The sequence below is a fragment of the Pelobates fuscus genome, chromosome 10 (genome assembly GCF_036172605.1).
Source record: "Pelobates fuscus isolate aPelFus1 chromosome 10, aPelFus1.pri, whole genome shotgun sequence".
NCBI classification, from domain to species: domain Eukaryota; kingdom Metazoa; phylum Chordata; class Amphibia; order Anura; family Pelobatidae; genus Pelobates; species Pelobates fuscus.
In genome coordinates this window covers 66,593,497-66,615,793 of record NC_086326.1, presented here as the reverse complement: position 1 = coordinate 66,615,793, position 22,297 = coordinate 66,593,497, and the positions used below count along the sequence as shown (strand labels likewise).

Sequence of the window (22,297 nt, the reverse complement as noted above, 5' to 3'; positions counted from 1 at the left end):
TTGTTAGCTTCTAACTTCAGGGAATGCATTGTTCACAGTTAGAGAATTGTAAATCTGATATTGTGCAACACTAGAAATATTTTGTAATGCATGTAATAATCCCAAGTACTAAAGTACACCTGCATGTGCCAGTGGGAGGATTCTATCTACTGTGAGTGTGATGTCACTGGAGAAGGAAATTGAAAGGGGAATTTCCGAAGAAGTGCTCTGCTTGTGGAATGAGGGGGAGGAGGATACAATATAAGCAGAGTTAGATCATGATGTGGAGCAGCATCTGCATTGAATGTTCAGAATAATGAACAACAGCCAAACTCTCACAACTGTTACTCTCTGCAGCAACAGAAGCAACTATGAGGCAAGTTCCCTATTCCTTCAGCATATCTGGGATTTCATCTTGTCCCATCAAGACATCATCAGGTCTCCCTTCTATCCAGTCCTGTACTCCTTCACAGTCTACCTGGCTTTCTGCATTCCTTACCTGATCTTGGATGCAGTGGCTCCTGTCTTCCCTGCTCTGAAGAGGTGCCAGGTGCAGCCACGTGGTGCCAGACCCACGTTGGCCATGGTGATGCACTGCTTGGCACACACGGTGTACAGCCACTTGGTGTTCATCTTCCCAGTCACCGTTGCCTATTGGTACTGGAGACCAGTGAACCTGCCACGTGTGGCACCAGAACTCCACCGCCTGGTCCTGGATGTGGTGGCATGTCTTCTCCTGTTTGACTTTCAGTATTTTGTGTGGCATGTGCTGCACCACAAGATCCCCTGGCTGTACAAGACATTCCACAAGATGCATCACAAGTACACCTCCACCTTTGCCCTGGCCACCCAGTACTCCAGTGCCTGGGAGATGATGTCCCTTGGTTTCTTTGCTGGGGTGAGTCCTATTGTGCTGGGGTGTCACCCCATGACAGAGATGGCATTCTTCGTGGTCAACATCTACCTGTCTGTGGAAGATCATTGTGGGTATGACTTCCCTTGGTCAACACACAGACTCATCCCATTTGGTCTGTGTGGTGGACCTGGACATCATGATATGCATCATGAAAAATTTGTCTCTAACTATGCTCCTTATTTTACACACTGGGACAAGCTATTTAATACACTTGCACAGAAGTCTGTGACGAAGGAAACGAGCAAAGATACATGATCACGCTTACAAGATATGTTCCATGCTGGAAGAATATTCTGCACTGAAGAGACAAGAGGATGTCCATTCCTGAATTAGTGGACTGAGGTTGAGGACCATCTTCTGGGAATACAAGATAAGACTTTAAGAAAACTGAGTATGTCTTGTACAGTACACTCTTGAAACTCACGTGCTGAGTTCTAAGCCCTGACAGTATTTATCATCAGTATCTTCAATCAACATTAGCACTTCCGTTATTAGAATGCTCACAGAGTTCTATGGTCAATGATGGGTCCAGCTGTGAGCATCCTTCAGCCTATCTCCAGTTGTTCAAGTTGTTTACTGCAGTCTTTCTAATGAGAGTTTAACCCCTTAAGGACCAAACTTCTGGAATAAAAGGGAATCATGACATGTCACACACACCATGTGTCCTTAAGGGGTTAAGGCACTTTGTTGATTATATTTATTAAAACTGGAAAGGAAATGTTACAAAGACTATGTGTATACGTAGATATGTGTTTGAAAGAAAACTGAAAAAATATAAAATGTATTTATTTTAAATGTTTAATTTTAAATGAGCGATATCAAGGTGCATTGCTTGTCAAAATAATATATTTATACAGTATTTATTTAAACAGTATTTATTATGGCATAATTGCCTTTAGGTATGTTTTGCAAGGAGAAGGATACAATACTGGAAGGAGGAGATATGGAGGTAGAATAGATGGACAGAAGAGCTGAAGAAAAAGATGGAGAGAGACAAGGGAAGAAGAGAGAGGCAGACAAGTAAGAAGAGATGTAAAACAGGTGATTGAGAGAGAGAGAGAGAGAAAGAATAAGGTAAATGTAAGCAACCTCTACATCAGAGGTGTCCAAAAGGTAGATCCCAAGATGTTGTAAAACTCCAACTCCAGTGATGCTTTACATTCTTTTAGAATACTTTTAGAATGACAAAGCATCAAGGAAGCTGTAGTTTTAAAACATCCGGTGATATACCTATTGGGCACCCCTGTTCTAGATGGTTTCTGGAAGTTATCTTGCATATGAAATGTATTGCTCAGGAATAGCCATCAAGAAACATTGCAGCTGTTGTGATACCACAACTCTTAGCCAGTTTGAGCTACAGTTGAAAAACCTCATACAAATTGCACTTCCACCACTGTAAAGCCACCAGTTGACAAACTCTACCTGTTTCATGAGATGACAGAGGTCAATATAATGTATTCTTTAAAAAGTGACAAAAAGAAAATGTGTGTGTATATGAAGGTGGATATAAAGCAAAAGAAAAAGAATGAAGAAAAAAAGGCTTTAAGTATGTTGTTATAATGTTATAATGTGACATTATATGGATACAAATAATGATTTCATTTTGCACTCTACTTGCAATTTTGTTGATAGAGCCAGTAGTGCCTTTGTTATGATATATTATCCTGTTGAATATTGGATTATGTAATTGTAGATCTGTGTGCAATACGTATTTATCTAACTCAGATGAAATGAATGGGAAATTAAGTCTAATTTATTGCCGCAAAGTAACTGACTCTAAAATAAAATCTATATATTTTTCAACAAACTGCATCTGTGTTGTGTTCACTTTTTACAGTCAATTGCACTGAAAATATTTCCATACATCCTTATAGAATTAATACACACTGTTACTCATCACACACGTGTTTAACCATTTCACTATCATTTTTAGAAAATACATTAATTGTAATATATTTTTGAAACATAGATATATAGAATGTATATAACAGGGTTATTTACTAAAGTGTGATTCGATGGAAAGTCAAAGTCAATCTAAAATGAATTGACCTTAAATTGGAAATTCTCATTGAATTCACATTTAATTCCTAGCAAGTCTCACTTCACTGATTAACCCTAATAGAATTTAGGGGGAAAAAATGTTCAGTGATAACTAGTGATGTACTGAACGGTTCGCTGGCGAATAGTTCCTGGCGAACATAGCGTGTTCGCGTTCGCCACGGCGGGCGAACACATGCGTATTTCGATCCGCCCCCTATTCGTCATCATTGAGTAAACTTTGACCCTGTACCTCACAGTCAGCAGACACATTCCAGCCAATCAGCAACACAGCCTCCCTAGCAGACCCTCCCACCTCCTGGACAGCATCCATTTTAGATTCATTTGGAAGCTGCATACATTTTTTTTTATTATTTTTTTATTTATTTATTTATTTATTTATTTTTAATTCTTTATTTTTGTAGTGCCTGGAGGTATAACAAATGAGCATGTGGTACCCCAACGGCATTCCTCATGCTTTTCAAGTAACAATTGTAACAATAGGGTATATGTTAATACCCTAGTCTGCGCGGAGCCCTCCATGGGTGAAGATGGATTAATTATTTTTTTGGCGCTCAGCGCGTTTTTTATTTTATTTTTAAGTTCGACGGGTATGATGGCTTTTTATTTGGCCTTTTTGGGGGCTGAAAAATGAAGATTTTAGAAAAAAGAAGACGTTAAGTTGAATTTTACTTTACAGGGTAGTAATTTTATTCCCCCCTCACTATTTTTTAGGATGAGGGGGGTAGGTAGGGCCTTTTTTATTTGGGTGTGTGACTAGGGGCTTGGGGACCCCATGTCACCTTTGATGGGGGAGGGGGGGATTTTCATTTAGGGCCCCCACCCGCCGCTCAGGGGTGGGGGCCGGGGGGGACAGTAGGTTGTTTAGGGCCCCCACCCGCAGCTCAGGGGTGGGGGCCGGGGGAGGACAGTAGGTCCCCCCTCTTATTGTAACTTAGGACCCCCACCCGCCGCTCAGGGGTGGGGGCAGGGGGAGGGCAGTTGGTCCCCCCCCATTATTCTTTTATTGGGCCCCCACCCGCAGCTCAGGAGCCATGTTACTCTGTATATAGAGGGAGCCATGTTACTCTGTATATAGAGGGGAGCCATGTTACTTTGTATATAGAGAGGAGTCCTGTTTACACTGTATATAGAGGGAGCCATGTTACTCTGTATATAGAGAGGAGCCATGTTTACACTGTATATAGAGGGAGCCATGTTTACACGGTATATAGAGGGAAGCCATGTTACTCTGTATATAGAGAGGAGCTATGTTTACACTGTATATAGAGGGGGCATGTTACTCTGTATATAGAGGGAGCATGTTACTCTGTATATAGAGGGGAGCCATGTTATTCTGTATATAGAGGGAGCCATGTTTAGACGATATATAGAGGGAAGACATGTTACTCTGTATATAGAGGGAGCCATGTTACTCTGTATATAGAGGCAGTGGCGTACTAAGGTGGGTCGGCGGGGGCGGTCCGCCCCGGGTACCACTCACTAGGGGGGTGCCCGGGGCGAACCTTCGCAGGGGCGGCGAAATGCCGCCCTGTGTCTTGTGTAAAGGGACCGGCCGCTAATAAGACTATCTACCCGAGTTTCCCATCCAGCAGCAGCAGGGTCCTCTGTTCTCGCAATCCTCAAGAGCGTTGCCGTGGGTTGCCATAGCAACGCTCTCGCGGATCGAGAGAACAGAGGACCCTGCTGCTGCTGGATGGGAAACTCGGGTAGATAGTCTTATTAACGAGCATGGAGAATACTGGGCCCCTCTAAACTGCCCAGTGATGCTGTGCCACTGGACCACCAGTCGAGGAGGACGGGAGGGACAGGTAAGTGGCAGCACTTATTCCACACAACAAACACACTGTGTAGAGTGTATGCAGATGCACACTGCATACACTCTACACACACTCTACATACACTGCATACACACTGCATCAGGCCTGGACTGGCCATCGGGCACACCGGGCAAATGCCCGGTGGGCCGCCGTGGCCGACAGGGGAGGTCCCAGGATCTCCCCTGCCGGTCTATGCAGGGCCGGCACTATCCGAGCGCCGGCCCCGCTGTTTTCAATGAAGGGCTGGTGGGGAGATCAAAGCTATCCCTCACGGCCCACTTAAATAGACATGCGACTGGGGAGGGAGGGAGAGGACCCGGCTCCGCCGGCTTCCTCTTGCGAGATCCGGTGCGTTGCCATGGCAACGGCCGGATCTCGCGAGAGTGAACTCTAGCCCGCAGGCTAGAGTTCACTCACCACTGGACCACCAGGGATGGTGTCAGAGCGCCGGCCCCCTCCCACTCTCTCCAGGTACCAGAGTGCCGGTCCCCCCCTCCCAGGCTAAAGGTAAGAAGGGAGGGGGAGGACTTAATAACTACTTATTTTTATTTTTTACCCCCCCACACATAACATTTATCCACAGCACTCTCACACCCATCACACACAGCACCCTCACATACAGCACTAACACACATTACACACAGCACTCTCACACACACATCACACACACACATCACACACAGCACACACACACAGCCCTCTCACACACACAGCCCTCTCACACAGCACTATCACACACAGCACTCTCACACAGCACTCTCACACAGCACTATCACATAGAGCCATCTCACACACATCACATAAAGCCCTCTCACACACATCACACACAGCACTCTCACACACACACATCACACACAGCACTCACACACATCACACACAGCCCTCTCACACACATCCCTCTCATACACATCACACACAGCCGTCTCACACACAACACTCACACACACAACACTCTCACAACCATCACACACAGCACTCGCACACACATCAGCCTCACACCCATTACACAGCACTCGCACCCATCACACACAGCACAAACAGCACCATCACACACAGCACCCACACACACATCACACACAGCACCACTCAAACACAGCATCCATCACACCCACTGCACCCCTCACACATACACACTGCACCAAACACACACACACAATACTTCCGAACATATTCATATTCTATTTATATATATACACACACACACACATATATATATATATATATATATATATATATATATATATATATATATATATATATATATATATATATATACACACACTACAGCACCCCTGACACACATACTGCACTCCTAAACACATTACGTTCCAGACACACACTAGATCCCTTACCAAACTCTGGATCATATACACACACACTAGATCCCTTTATACACTCTGAATCCTTATATACAGACACTCACTAGATCTACACATTCTGGGTCCTTCAAACACACACTAGACTCCTGTATACACACACACTGCATCACCTACACACACACTACATTTCTAAAATACACACTGTGGATCACTTGTAAACACACTAGATTCATTGTAAACAAACACATACTACACCCCTAAACACACACTTTCTACAACCCCAACAAACACTACCTCACCTATATACACACACACACATACTGTACACACTATAGCCTGTATGTACACACTTAGAACATCCCCAATACACATATTCTCTACAGCCCCTAGCCACATATGCATTACATTACACCAAAAACACAACATGACTAAAACCGACCTTATTACACAATACCACACCACAATCAGCTCACTCTACACACACGCAATCCCACAAGCAGGCTCCAAACACATGCACAATACTCTTTCCTGGCCCTTTTGTCTCCTGGTATCCATTTATAAAGACACCAGAGACAAGTTGCAAGGAAACACAGTGCAAGCATGTTATTAAATTTGCTTGCACTGTGCAGAACAAATACAGGGCTTTTTTTCTCTTGCTAGAGCTCTTTAGCAGAGCTCTGAGCATAGTCTGCCCTGGAAGAGCATTGAACCAACATGCTCACTTTGAGAGGGGGCGTGTTTGTCATTGGTGATGACGAAACCCACCCTCTCTGCCCCGCCCCCTTCTTAGTGGGCCGCTGTGATAAAAAAATGCCCGGGACGAATTTTTCTCCCAGTCCGGCCCTGCACTGCATACACACTACACACACTGCATACACTGCACACACACTGCATACACTCTACACACACTCTACACACTCTACACACACTCTACAGACACTGCATACACTGCACACACACTGCATACACTCTACACACACTCTACACACTCTACACACACTCTACACACTGTACATACACTCTACAGACACTGCATGCACTGCACACACATTGCATACACACTACACACACTCTACACACACTGCATACACTCTACACACACTGGCACACACTACACACACTGTACACACTATGCACACACTGCATACACTATGCACACACTATACACACACACTACACACACTGCATACACACTGCACACAATATACACACACTATACACACTGCACACACTATATACACACTGCACACACTATACACACACACATTATACACACACTGCACACTCTATACACACACTATACACACACTGCATACACACTGCACACACTGCATACACTGTACACACACTATACACACACTGCACACACACACTATACACACACTGCACACACACTGCATACACACTATACACACACTGCATACACACTATACACACACTGCATACACACTATATACACACTGCTTACACACTATACACACACTGCATACACACTATATACACACTATACACACTGCTTACACACTGCATACACACACTATACACACTGCATACACACACTGTACACACTATGCACACACTGCATACACTATACACACGCACTACACACACTGCACACAATATGCACACACTATACACACTGCACACACTACATGCTCCACACACTACACACACACTATACACACACTGCACACACTATACAGACACACTATACACACACTGCATACACTATGCACACACTGCACACTCTATACACACACTGCATACACTTCATACACTATACACACACTGCATACACATACATTTTAAAAAATTGCAGTTGTTTTTTACATTTCAAAGTTGGGAAGGGGTGTGCCAAATAAAGGATCCGCCCCGGGTGCCAAATGCTCCAGGTACGCCCCTGTATAGAGGGGAGCCATGTTACTCTGTATATAGAGAGGAGCCATGTTTACACTGTATATAGAGGGGAGCCATGTTACTCTGTATATAGAGGGAGCCATGTTACTCTGTATATAGAGGGAGCCATGTTACTTTGTATATAGAGGGGAGCCATGTTACTCTGTATATAGAGAGGAGCCATGTTTACATTGTATATAGAGGGAGCCATGTTACTCTGTATATAGAGAGGAGCCATGCTTACATTGTATATAGAGGGAGCCATGTTACTCTGTATATAGAGAGGAGCCATGTTTACATTGTATATAGAGGGAGCCATGTTACTCTGTATATAGAGGGAGCCATGTTATTCTGTATATAGAGGGAGCCATGTTATTCTGTATATAGAGGGAGCCATGTTTACACGGTATATAGAGGGAAGCCATGTTACTCTGTATGTAGAGGGAGCCATGTTACTTTGTATATAGACGGGAGCCATGTTACTCTGTATATAGAGAGGAGCCATGTTTACATTGTATATAGAGGGAGCCATGTTACTCTGTATATAGAGAGGAGCCATGTTTACATTGTATATAGAGGGAGCCATGTTACTCTGTATATAGAGAGGAGCCAGACACCTAAAAATACATAAGCAGAAAAAGGAACCTAGTGCAATACAGTATGTATATAATAATAAATGTGCACACTCTGTAAGAGATAAACCCACAATTGTGGAGTGGTTGTAGTACCACTCCAAACTATCAAGCACAGGTCCTATTGTGGGTTACATGGAGTCATCACCAACCAGAAGGTAAAAGTAAAAGCACTTTATTGCCAAATATTAGAATTAAAAAATCAGACAAGCATGGAAATCTCGAATAGAGGAAGCGCTTGTAGTGGACCCCTTGTAACCCAACCGGTTACCTATGCTAATTCCTTTCCTTCACCCTTACAACAAGTAGACATCCATTCCCCTCACACTCAGCAACTGGATGACACACAGTTTGGAGGGATACAAAACTGACAATCCTTGGTGCTCCGTGTGTAGGTGCTCCGTGCCCTAGGAAGGGAAGGGGGTCACATATGTAAAACATATACCACTGGATAGCCCTGGGCCCAACTAGGATCCCTACAAATAGTGGGGCTAACTGATGTACGGAGCCCGAGAAACCATTGTACAAAGTCTGAGCTCGAGGCTCTGTATATCCCCGAAATTAGTTCCAGGGGGTTGCTTGGTTTAGGCCGGTCAATTCAAACTTTGCGCCTAAACCAACCAACAACCTATCCGGTGAAAGGCGCAAAACCAGTTTGTGCCAATCAGCGCTCAGGGAGGAGAGGGGGTTTTGCCGCCCAATCAGGAGAAAGGGCGCGAGACCCGTTTGCACCAATCGGTGCTCGGGGAGGAGAGGAGTTTCAGTGCCCAACCAGGAGAAAATGTGCGAAACTCCATTTGAATGGGCGCTTCTTCTCCGATTGGTCGCCTGCGCCCCGCAGCAACCAATCAGCACTCACTCGTGCTGACCCATCAGGAGAATGGCACAAACCCAGTTTGAATGGGAGCTCCTTCTCCTATTGGTCAGCACGGACTTTCAGGCAGCCAGCAGGACCTCTGTGGTTGTGAAGCCAACTCACAGCTCCAGGGATCCCGCTGGGGCTCGCGCCTCTCTCCGGTGGGAGGCTGGGGCCAATGAGACCCGTGATGGAGGGCTGGGGCCAATGAGACCCATGATGGAGGGCTGGGGCCAATGAAACCCATGATGGAGGGCTGGGGCCAATGAGACACATGATGGAGGGCTGGGGCCAATGAGACACATGATGGAGGGCTGGGGCCAATGAGACACATGATGGGGTCTGGGGATAATGAAACACATGATAAGGGCTGAATGGAAGTAAGACACATGATAGGGGCTGGGGGCAGTGAGACACATGAGGGGGCAGTGAGACACATGAGAAGGGCTGGGGGCTGGGGCCAATGAGACACATGATGGAGGGCTGGGGCCAATGAGACACATGATGGGGTCTGGGGGTAATGAAACACATGATAAGGGCTGAAGGGAAGTGAGACACATGATAGGGGCTGGGGGCAGTGAGACACATGAGGGGGCAGTGAGACACATGAGAAGGGCTGGGGGCTGGGGGCAGTGAGACACATGATGGGGGCTGGGGGCAGTGAGACACATGAGGGTGGCTGGGGGCAATGAGATACATAAGGTGGGCTGGGGGAAGTAAGACATATAAAGGGACTGGAGGGGAGTATGCAACATACAAATAGTGTGGTGAAATTCGAGAACGGGATTAAGGGACACACGTAAAGATGCAGTTTTGGAGGGAATGTGGGGTGGCAAAATGCATCTTTGCCTGTGTAGAATTCATAATATACAAATCTACTTCAATATGCAATTTAACAAGCCTTGCTATTCAGATTCAGTGCATAAAGCTGTTTCAAGACCCTTACAATCAACAGATGGCGCTGCAGAGGCTCCACAGTCAAATCCAACTACTCTAGTTAGTTTAAAGAATTTGCAGGACAGGGGAGCACACAAACATTTCACAATAAACAAATATATTATACACACCCTGCACCTATAATGGGCAAAGGGTGACTAAACATAAGAATAATCTGGAGACCTACATAAAGGGTCCGTCTTCTGCCCCTAGTGATGGAGACTACCGTCACAATTCCAAAATTAGTTAAAGGGAAACTCCAGTGCCAGGAAAACGATCTGTTTTCCTAGCACTGGAGGGTCCCGCTCCCTCCCACCCCCCAATCCCCGGTTACTGAAGGGGTGAAAACCCCTTCAGTCACTTACCTGAGGCAGCGGCGATGTCCCTCGCCGCTGTCTCCTCCTCCGCGACGCTCCTCCTGCCCATTGCGTCGGCCGGTTTGCGAGACTGATCCCGCACACCAGCAGAGGAGACCTAATGCACATGCACGGCAATGCCGCGCATGCGCATTACGTCTCCCCATAGGAAAGCATTGAAAAATCATTTCAATGCTTTCCTATGGGGTTTTGAGCGACGCTGGAGGTACTCACACAGCGTGAGGACGTCCAGCGACGCTCTAGCACAGGTTTCCTGTGCTATGGACCAGGAAGTGACCTCTAGTGGCTGTCTAGTAGACAGCCACTAGAGGTGGAGTTAACCCTGCAAGGTAATTATTGCAGTTTATGAAAAACTGCAATAATTACACTTGCAGGGTTAGGAGTAGTGGGAGTTGGCACCCAGACCACTCCAATGAGCAGAAGTGGTCTGGGTGCCTGGAGTGTCCCTTTAAGAAAAGGAAGAAAAGAAAAGATTGCCAAATTAAAGAAATATAAATATCCTAACGCTCTTATAACATTTGTAAAACCGATCCTTCCTTTTTTGCAGACATTGGTCAAAAATAATACTTATAAACAACTATAAAATTGGTAAAGTGGTTGGAGAAAGTTCAAGCACCCAGCTGCCTTCCACAGACGACTCCGGAAACTCCGGAGTTTGCGTTGGAGGAATAATGGCTAAACAGTACAAATCTCTAGACGGTTTATTAACTAACCAGTGACATACAGTATAATGAAAAACAAATTGTGAAATGTAGGCTAAATTAGCCAAGTTGTGACTAAAGTTGAGTTGTAGATTATTTTTTCCCCATATCACCTATTGTGTCATAAACATCAAGTTACTATTCAGTGGACAAATCCACAAATATTTAATGGAATACTCCAAACACCATAACCACTATATCACAATGTAGTAGTTATGGTGCTAGAAGTGTCTTGGCACACCCAAACTAAATAGTCAAACCTTAACTGTTAATGGTTTGACAACTTACTTGGAATCAACCAGGCACCGGTCACTTGACCTACTGAAAGCCAGAAGCTAAGCATGCTGGACCAGCTCATTGGCTTTAAACTAGTAGTGAGAGTAACTGGTGCAGGTGTTTTCTCACCTGGAAACTTAGGGGAAATGATGTACACTGATCCTAAAATGACTGCAACTAGATGCTTAGTGATCTTACAAACTCATAAAAACGGATAACGTGTGATATGCAACAGATTTCAAAAGAAATAAAAAATTAATTTCTAAAAGAAACCTAGAAATCATAGATCATAACCTAAAAACTGAAAAGAGAAATCAAAACAAACAAAAAAAGGAATATAAGAGCATAATAGTATTTTTGTAATCCTGATTCTAATGAGAGAAGCTGCATGTCAGAATTTATTAGGACAATTTATTATATTTGAACCTTTATAAGACTGTGTTAGAGTTTGTTAGCTTCTAACTTCAGGGAATGCATTGTTCACAGCTAGTGAATTGTAAATCTGATATTGTGCAACACTAGAAATATTTCGTAATGCATGTAATAAAACCCAAGTACTAAAGTACACGTGCAGGTGCCAGTGGGAGGATTCTATCTACCGTGAGTGTGATGTCACTGGAGAAGGAAACTGAAAGGGGAATTTCCAAAGAAGTGTTCTGCTAGTGGAATGAGGGGGAGGAGGATACAATATAAGCAGAGTTGGATCGTGATGTGGAGCAGCATCTTCATTGAATGTTCAGAATAATGAACAACAGCCAAACTCTCACAACTGTTACTCTCTGCAGCAACAGAAGCAACTATGAGGCAAGTTCCCTATTCCTTCAGCATAGCTGGGATTTCATCCTGTCCCATCAAGACATCATCAGGTCTCCCTTCTATCCAGTCCTGTACTCCTTCACAGTCTACCTGGCTTTCTGCATTCCTTACCTGATCTTGGATGCGGTGGCTCCTGTCTTCCCTGCTCTGAAGAGGTGCCAGGTGCAGCCACGTGGTGCCAGACCCACACTTGCCATGGTGATGCACTGCTTGGCACACACAGTGTACAGCCACTTGGTGTTCATCTTCCCAGTCACCGTTGCCTATTGGTACTGGAGACCAGTGAACCTGCCACGTGTGGCACCAGAACTCCACCGCCTGGTCCTGGATGTGGTGGCATGTCTTCTCCTGTTTGACTTTCAGTATTTTGTGTGGCATGTGCTGCACCACAAGATCCCCTGGCTGTACAAGACATTCCACAAGATGCATCACAAGTACACCTCCACCTTTGCCCTGGCCACCCAGTACTCCAGTGCCTGGGAGATGATGTCCCTTGGTTTCTTTGCTGGGGTGAGTCCTATTGTGCTGGGGTGTCACCCCATGACAGAGATGGCATTCTTCGTGGTCAACATCTACCTGTCTGTGGAAGATCATTGTGGGTATGACTTCCCTTGGTCAACACACAGACTCATCCCATTTGGTCTGTGTGGTGGACCTGGACATCATGATCTGCATCATGAAAAATTTGTCTCTAACTATGCTCCTTATTTTACACACTGGGACAAGCTATTTAATACACTTGCACAGAAGTCTGCGACGAAGGGAAAGAGCAAAGAGACATGATCACGCTTACAAGATATGTTCCATGCTGGAAGAATATTCTGCACTAAAATGACAAGAAGATGTCCATTCCTGAATTAGTGGACTGAGGTTGAGGACCATCTTGTAGGAATACTGAGTATATCTTGTACAGTACACTCTTGAAACTCACGTGCTGAGTTCTAAGCCCTGACAGTATTTATCATCAGTAGATACGTTGTATCTTCAATCAACATTAGCACTTCCATTAGTAGAATGCTCACAGAGTTCTATGGTCAATGATGGGTCCAGCTGTGAGCATACTTCAAGTTGTTCAAGTTGTTTACTGCAGCCTTTCTAATCTGAGTTTAAGGCATTTCGTTGATTATATTTATTAAAACTAGAAAGGAAATGTTACAAAGACTATATGTATACGTGGATATGTGTTTGATAGAAAACTGTAAAAATATAAAATGTATTTATTTTAAATGTTTCACTTTAAATGAGCGATGGTAGGGCGCATTGCTTGTCAAAATAATATATTTATTTATTAAACAGTATTTATTATGGCATAATTGCCTTTAAGTATGTTTTGCAAGGAGAATGATAAAATACTGGAAGGAGGAGATATGAAGGTAGAATAGATGGACAGAAGAGGGGATGAAAAAGATGGAGAGAGACAAGGAAAGAAGAGAGAGACAGACAAGGAAAGAAGAGATGTAAAAGAGGCGATTGAGAGAGAGATATAGAAAGTGAGAAAGAATAGGGTAAGTGTAAGCAACCTCTACATCAGAGGTGCCCAAAAAGTAGATCCCCAGATGTTGTAGAACTCCAACTCCAGTGATGCTTTACATTCCTTTAGAATGACAAGCATCAAGGAAGCTGTAGTTTTACCTATTGGGCACCCCTGTTCTAGATGGTTTCTGGAAGTTATGTTGCATATGAAATGCATTGATCAGGAATAGCCATCAAGAAACATTGCAGCTGTTGTGGTACCACAACTCTTAGCCAGTTTGAAAAACCTCATTGCACTTCCACTACTGTAAAGCCACCTGTTGACAAACTCTACCTGTTTCATGAGATGACAGGTCAAAAGAATGTATTCTTTAAAAAGTGACAAAAAGAAAATGTGTGTATGTGGATGTAAAGCAAAAGAAAGTGAATGAAGAAAAAAAGGCTTAAAGTATGTTGTTAATTTATTTTTTTCTCTTTTCAAGACCAGCAGAATGTTATAATGTGACATTATATGGATACAAATAATGATTTCATATTGCACTCTACTTGCAATTTTGTTGATAGAGCCAGTAGCGCCTTTGTTATGATATATTATCCTGTTGAATATTGGATTATGTAATTGTAGATCTGTGTGCAATAAGTATTTATGTAATTCAGATGAAATGAATGGAAAATGAAGTCTAATTTATTGCCGCAACGTAACTGACTCTAAAATAAAATCTATATATTTTACAACAAATTGCATCTGTGTTGCGTTCACTTTTTACAGTCAATTGCACTGCAAATATTTTCATACATCCTCATAGAATTAATACACACTGTTACTCCTCACACATGTGTTTAACCATTTCACTATCATTTTTAGAATATATATATAGAAGATTATATATATATATATATATATATATAGAACAGGCATAGGCAACCTTCGGCACTCCAGATGTTTTGGACTAAACCTCCCATGATGCTATGATATATATATATATAGAACAGGCATAGGCAACCTTCGGCACTCCAGATGTTTTGGACTAAACCTCCCATGATGCTTTGCCAGCATTATGGGTGCAAGAGCATTGTGGGGGATGTAGACCACAACATCTGGAGTGCTGAAGGTTGCCTATGCCTGATATAAAATGTATATAACAAGGTTATTTACTAAAGTGTGATTCGATGGAAATTTAAAGTCAATTCAATATCAATTGTATGAATTAATTGGTTATGGTTTAAAGAATGTAACAAATACTTATACAATCTGGATACAGATTGTATAAGTATAAAAAAAGAAAAAAAAAACAATTGTAATTCTGAATTTGGGACCATATCTGAAAATGGGTTCAAAAAACAAATACAAGTGTGTAGGATAGTTCTTCTGAACCAGAAATGCCCAAAAGGTAGCTCCTCCCAGACATTGTAGAACTACAACTCCCATGATGCTTTGCATGCCTTTAATTGCTTTAAAATGGTAGAATGGCAAAGCATCATGAAAGCTTTTGTTTCAAAACATCTGGGGATCTACCTTTAGGGCACCCCTGTTCTAAACCGTCTACCAACCAGAGTTTTATTCACTAAAAGCAGGAATTATGGAGCACAGGCAAGAGAGTTGCAGATTATAAACCAAAGTATTCAGATTGGAATAATTCTCCAACTAAGATATCTTTCCAGTCTAGCGCTGAAGTTCCATAGTAAGCTCACAAAAATTCCCATTTTATTTAATAAATCCCTTAGTGCAGTGTTCCCCAACCCCCGGGCCGCGGACCGGTACCGGTCCGTGGATCAAACGGTACCGGGCCGCCCAGGGGTGTGGGGTGTGCGAGCCTGCCGGCTAATGCAGGGCTGGCATTGCCCAAGTGCCAGCCCTGCAATGTGCCTGCGGACCGGAGGGGAGATCAGAGATCTCCCTCCCCGGTCTGCAGGCACTGTGCTGACAGCCGGCAGGGGAGTGAGAGAGGACCCGGGAGCTCTTACCTGCAGCTCCTCCGGGTCCTCCTCTCGCGAGATTTGGAGCGTTGCCGCGGTAACCACGGCAACGCTCCAAATCTCGCGAGAGTGAACTCTAGCCCTGTAACTGGGCTAGAGTTCACCTCACCACCACCGGACCACCAGGGAATCCCCACCGGACCACCAGGGACTAAGAAATGTCCCCCCTCCTCCCAGTAAAGGTAAGAAGGGAGGGGGGACATGAATATCTTAATTTTAATTAAATAAATTTTTAAAAAGCCTCCTTACCCCCCATACACACACTGCCCCATAAACACACTACACACACTGCCCCCACACACACACTACACACATTGCCCCATAAACACACTACACACACTGCCCCACAAACACTGCCCCATACACACTACAAACACTGCCCCATGCACACACTACACACTGCCCCATACACACACTACACACATTGCCCCACAAACACTGCCCCCATGCACACACTGCCCCACAAACACTGCCCCCATGCACACACTGCCCCACAAACACTGCCCCCATGCACACACTGCCCCACAAACACTGCCCCATACACACACTACACACACTGCCCCACAAACACTGTCCCCATACACACACTGCCCCACACACACACTACACACATTGCCCCATACACACACTACAAACACTGCCCCATACACAGACTGCACACACTGCCCCACAAACACTGCCCCATAAACACACTACACACATTGCCCCATACACACACTGCCCCATACACACACTGCCCCATACACACACTGCCCCATACACACACTACCCCATACACACACTGCCCCATACACACACTACCCCATACACACACTACCCCATACACACACTACACACACTGCCCCACAAACACTGCCCCCATACACACACTGCCCCACAAACATTGCCCCCATACACACACTGCACACACTGCCCCACAAACATTTCCCCCATACACACACAACACACACTGCCCCACAAACACTGCCCCCCACACACACACTGCAACTCTCACACACACTGCCACCCTCACATACACACTGCACCGCTCACACACACATACACACAATTTTGAGTCTATGTCTTTATGTGACTGTGTTTGTGATTTTCTGACTATGTATGTGTCTGCGTGTTTTTTTTTTAATATATGTGACTGTTTGGGTTTTTTTTGTCTTATTAAATCAAAACAAGCGGGCCACGGAAAAATTATCAAACGTTTACCGGTCCGCGGCGATAAAAAGGTTGGGGAGCACTGCCTTAGTGCACTCATTTTGTTGCTGCCTTTCACATTAACTCTTCGAATACTGGAGGCTATCAAAGGAATTTATTGAAACTATGTAAATACAATAATAGCAATAATTATGCCATAAAATACAAAAAACACTGTACTGAAACAATTCTTCCCAATATACTACGATTGTATTTTACACATGTATTTGTAACTGAAGATGTATTCATACAAAAATGCAATGCATGATTAGATATTCCGTAGTATGTTTATGGTGTAACTTAACATGGCTAGGTGGCCGTAGATCATTAGCAGTGCTGTGCGTCGGATGATGTAATTTATGCATTATCTGTAATGGACATTGCAATATACAGCACTCTAATCTCAGGGGAACACAGATACATGCATGTCACAATCTGTCTGAGATTAGTGGAAGTGGTCACGAATGCACCCTACTTTAAGGGTGTGCGTTACTTGGATCTGGTGGTAAAAGGGTTAAGCTTCACTATTTGTCTGCACTAAACCGCAATTAGTGATAATCCCCATTGACACCACCCACTATTAATTATAATACTATAAATATTAATATTTTGTCACGCTTCCACTAGCAAGACAATATACAAATGGGGTGCTTTGGTCCTCCATGCAGATTAGACAAACACCAAATCCACAAAATATGATTTAACACAATATCTATATGATTTCAATTTACTAATACATTGATCTAATCGGGTAACATGAGTCTTTACCAGAAAAAGGCAGAACTTAATAAAGGAATATTTATAATAAACAAAAAAAATAGTCATGGTGCATACAAGAAACATATTTGCACCAACAGATAAAAAATTATAAAGAGAAATTAACAGAATTAGAATTGCTCAATTAGATTTTAAAAGTAATATTCTCTTCTGACTGGGTGGGTGAGGGGGAGTACGGGACTTACACAAAATTAGATCTTGGCCCCTAGTAAGTGCGTACAGCTCTCTATTTGAGAATTATTATTTTTTTCATTTCCTTTTTTTTAAGTGGACTTTGAGCCCATCTTCCATTATTTATATATATATATATATATATATATATATATATATATATATATATATATATACACTTAAATAACACAATGTAGTGTCCAGAGCATGGAGGTGCTACCTTAAAGCCCAACACCGTGCAGGACATTTGGCATTTGCCAGAGAACACCAATATCGGCAAATTCGTCACTGGTGCCCTGTGCTCTTCACAGATGAAAGCAGGTTCACACTGAGCACATGTGACAGACGTGACAGAGTCTGGAGACGCCGTGGAGAACGTTCTGCTGCCTGCAACATCCTCCAGCATGACCGGTTTGGCAGTGGGTCAGTAATGGTGTGGGGTGGCATTTCTTTGGGGGGCCGCACAGCCCTCCAGGTGCTCGCCAGAGGTAGCCTGACTGCCATTAGGTACCGAGATGAGATCCTCAGACCCCTTGTGAGACCATATGCTGGGGCAGTTGGCCCTGGGTTCCTCCTAATGCAAGACAATGCTAGACCTCATGTGGCTGGAGTGTGTCAGCAGTTCCTGCAAGACAAAGGCATTGATGCTATGGACTGGCCCGCCCGTTCCCCAGACCTGAATCCAATTGAGCACATCTGGGACATCATGTCTCGCTCCATCCACCAATGTCACATTGCACCACAGACTGTCCAGGCATTGGCAGATGCTTTAGTCCAGGTCTGGGAGGAGATCCCTCAGGAGACCATCCGCCACCTCATCAGGAGCATGCACAGGCGTTGTAGGGAGGTCATACAGGCACTTGGAGGCCACACACACTACTGAGCCTCATTTTGACTTGTTTTAAGGACATTACATCAAAGTTGGATCAGCCTGTAGTGTGTTTTTCCACTTTAATTTTGAGTGTGACTCCAAATCCAGACCTCCATGGGTTGAAAAATTTGATTTCCATTTTTTAATTTTTGTGTGATTTTGTTGTCAGCACATTCAGAGGCGGCTCTAGACTTTATGAGGCCTTAGGTGAAACTCAAACATGAGGCCCCACTAACAAAAAAGTGTCACATATACACAATGATGCACAGTTTACCTGTGTATGTGCCTGAGAGTGTGTCTGACAGAGAGTATCCTTGTGTGTGTGTGTGTGTGTGTGTGAATGTATGTCTCAGTGAGCATGTTTGTACTTTTGTCTGAGACCCTGTGTGTATGCGGTAGCTGCTTGAAGTATTTTGTGTGTATGGGGGGGGGGTGTTGAGAGGGAGAGGCGGGTGATGGTGAGAGGGGGTGATAGTAATGGGAGAAGGAAGGGGTAATGTGAGAAGGGGGTAATGTGAGAGGGAGGGGGTAATGTGAGAGGGAGGGGGTGATGGTGAGGGAGGGGGGTTGATGTTGATGGCGAGGGAGGGCGGTTGATGGCAAGGGGGGGTTGATGGTGGTGATGCTGAGGGTGGTGATGCTGAGGGTGGTGGGGGGTGGTCATGCTGAGGGGGGTGAGAGAGAGCCTACCTTTACTCCCTGGTGGTCCAGTGGGCTCCCTGGTGGTCAGGTGGCCATCACGTTCGGTCTGCAGCTCCGCTCCCGTGTAATCTCGCAAGACCATCAGAGCATTGCCGTGGTAACCCGCGGCAACGCTCTGATTGGCCAACTCTTGCGAGACACATGGTCTGCAGCTCTGCTCACTGCGGTGGCTGGCCGGGCAGCCAGGAGGGGCCTCGCACCCTGCGGCATACCGGGCAAGCCGCCGGGCCCCCTTCTGGTGTCAGGTCCTCGGTCACTGACCGAGGACCCGACACAGTCTGCCCACAGACGGTTTAGACGGCCGTGAGGCCCCAGCCAGTGCAAGGCCTTAGGCTGCCACCTAAACCGCTTAATTAGAGAGCCGCCTCTGAGCCCTCCCCTTTGCCTGGGAGATAATTGAGTCGGGAACTGTACAAACTCAATTATTTCCCAGGTACAGAAAAGCGTACAATTTTAAAATACCCAAAAAGTACATTTTAATTACTTCAGAACCCCACAAAAGTAATATCACCGAATAGCTTGGATCTGAGCGCACACTTTGCCGAAATATCACTCAGATCCCTTCATTGGTTTCTTTCCCTTAGAGCTACTACATGAGCGCAGTGGGTTGGAAGGCAAAAAAATAACAAGTGCCGATACGCAAGGTAGAGGCATGAGAGCCCTCTCCCACTGTGTCTCTCATCTGGGGGAGGTGTCACGGCAAGGGTACACAATTCATTGTTACACTATAGAATATTGCCATTTAATGTAATTTGTGCAGTTCCACGGCATTTGGTACTTTTGCCAGTCAACTTTCGGGAGCTCCTGCGGCCACTTTACGGGGTGCTCTGCCTGGCTCTAAGGGAGCATTTGTTCCCCTTCGTCTCAGGCACCCAAGGAAAGCTACTAATTGCGGCTGGGCAGGATAACTCCCAAATGGTGTCCCGGACCTGGACCATAGTCTGTGGGCAGGAGGCTGGCTGCAACACTCCTCCAGGAGTCAGTGGCAAACATCCGTGGGAAGGAGCGTTTATCACAGCTAGTATCTTAAGGCATCCAGAATTGTTGAAATGTATTATTCTCCCATACTACACAGTTCTCCATTACATATCATCTATTTCATTAATATATTATTTGATTAATAAATGCAAAATGCACCCTCTCTTGCCAAGGTAATTAAATTACCCGATCTTTCAAACCAGCCAATGGAATTTCAGAAAACATCCGTGGGCAGACACTAGCATAAAGCACCTATTATAATGCAAGTATTCCATAGATTCTCTCCTACTTTCTATATATGATTGGGTATTCTAAAATGAATATTAAAGCGTATAAAGTAATGCAAAGTCATTTTTATAAAATCATTGCATAAAGACAAATTACCACACTTAAAGGGAAACTCCAGTGCCAGAAAAACGATCCGTTTTTCTGGCACTGGAGGGTCCCTCTCCCTCCCACCCACCAATCCCCGGTTACTGAAGGGGTGAAACCCCCTTCAGTGACTTACCTGGGACAGCGGCGATGTCCCTCGCCGCTGTCTCCGCCTCCGCGACGCTCCTCCTAGTGATTACGTCGGCCGGTGGGCGAGACTAATCTCGCTCACCGGCCGAGGAGACCTAATGCGCATGCGCGGAAATTCCGCGCATGCGCATTACGTCTCCCCATAGGAAAGCATTGAAAAATCATTTCAATGCTTTCCTATGGGGTTTTGAGCGACGCTGGAGGTCCTCACACAGCGTGAGGACGTCCAGCGACGCTCTAGCACAGGAAACCTGTGCTAGAACCCAGGAAGTAAATATTGCAGTTTATGAAAAACTGCAATAATTACAGTTGCAGGGTTAAGGGAAGTGGGAGTTGGCACCCAGACCACTCCAATGAGCAGAAGTGGTCTGGGTGCCTGGAGTGTCCCTTTAAGGATGTGGTTGTGATGACAGGCTGGTTAACCAAAACTGCTCAGATTTGCTTAAGAAAATCATGCAGTGATATTAGTATTTTATATGTGTGTATGTGTTATCCAACTCATTACTGCTTGTATGCGTTGCACTACAAATGAAATTCATGACAATGAATGAATAGGTATCAATAAAATAAATTGAATTATGGAGGATTTTTCCCACTACAAGTAAGGGGCAATGTTATTTTATGTCAGGTGTTGACTAAGGCCTCATTTATAACTTTGTTGTTAAATAGTTCCAAAAAGTTGTCACTACTAACAGGCGATATCTTGAGAAGGATACAATTACAACCGGGTAATTTTTGTAGGCTAGCACTAATAACAGCAAACGCTATAGATACAAACAACCCCATTATTAACGGTTTGCTGATAAACCTCAGAGACACACACCCGAGCACGCACATTTCACACTCTGTGGACAGTAGCGACAGACAAGTAGTGTCTGATTGGTAACAATTGGTGACAGATTTTTTGTTTCAACAATATTCAATGGGGTTAGGGTACATAAAACCTATGTAAGCCTGGCCAGAGGCTGATGTTAAATTTTGGGGATTAGCAGCAACCAGTAATGAGTAACGACAGGGTTGACAAACAGTTGGAAAGCTATCACTAAGTAGCAGTTA

At 44.4% G+C, this 22,297-nt stretch overlaps 2 protein-coding genes across 2 annotated transcripts; both read left to right on the top strand.

Moving 5' to 3' along the window:
* The first annotated feature begins 263 nt into the window (after nucleotides 1–263).
* CH25H (cholesterol 25-hydroxylase) lies at nucleotides 264–1,491 on the top strand. The gene has a single exon (XM_063434000.1). It carries the CDS (start codon nucleotides 284–286, stop codon nucleotides 1,148–1,150), a length of 867 nt encoding a protein of 288 aa, XP_063290070.1. The 5' UTR covers nucleotides 264–283; the 3' UTR covers nucleotides 1,151–1,491.
* Nucleotides 1,492–12,510: 11,019 nt separating this feature from the next.
* Nucleotides 12,511–14,717, top strand: LOC134574491 (cholesterol 25-hydroxylase-like protein). Its single transcript, XM_063433594.1, has one exon. The coding sequence runs from the start codon at nucleotides 12,511–12,513 to the stop codon at nucleotides 13,363–13,365; it is 855 nt and encodes a 284-aa protein (XP_063289664.1). The 3' UTR covers nucleotides 13,366–14,717.
* Nucleotides 14,718–22,297: the final 7,580 nt, after the last annotated feature.

What these genes read in the sequence shown, in the direction of transcription:
- LOC134574491 (XM_063433594.1), top strand. Translation starts at nt 12,511, where the DNA reads ATGAACAACAGCCAAACTCTCACAACTGTTACTCTCTGCAGCAACAGA.
- CH25H (XM_063434000.1), top strand. Translation starts at nt 284, where the DNA reads ATGTTCAGAATAATGAACAACAGCCAAACTCTCACAACTGTTACTCTC.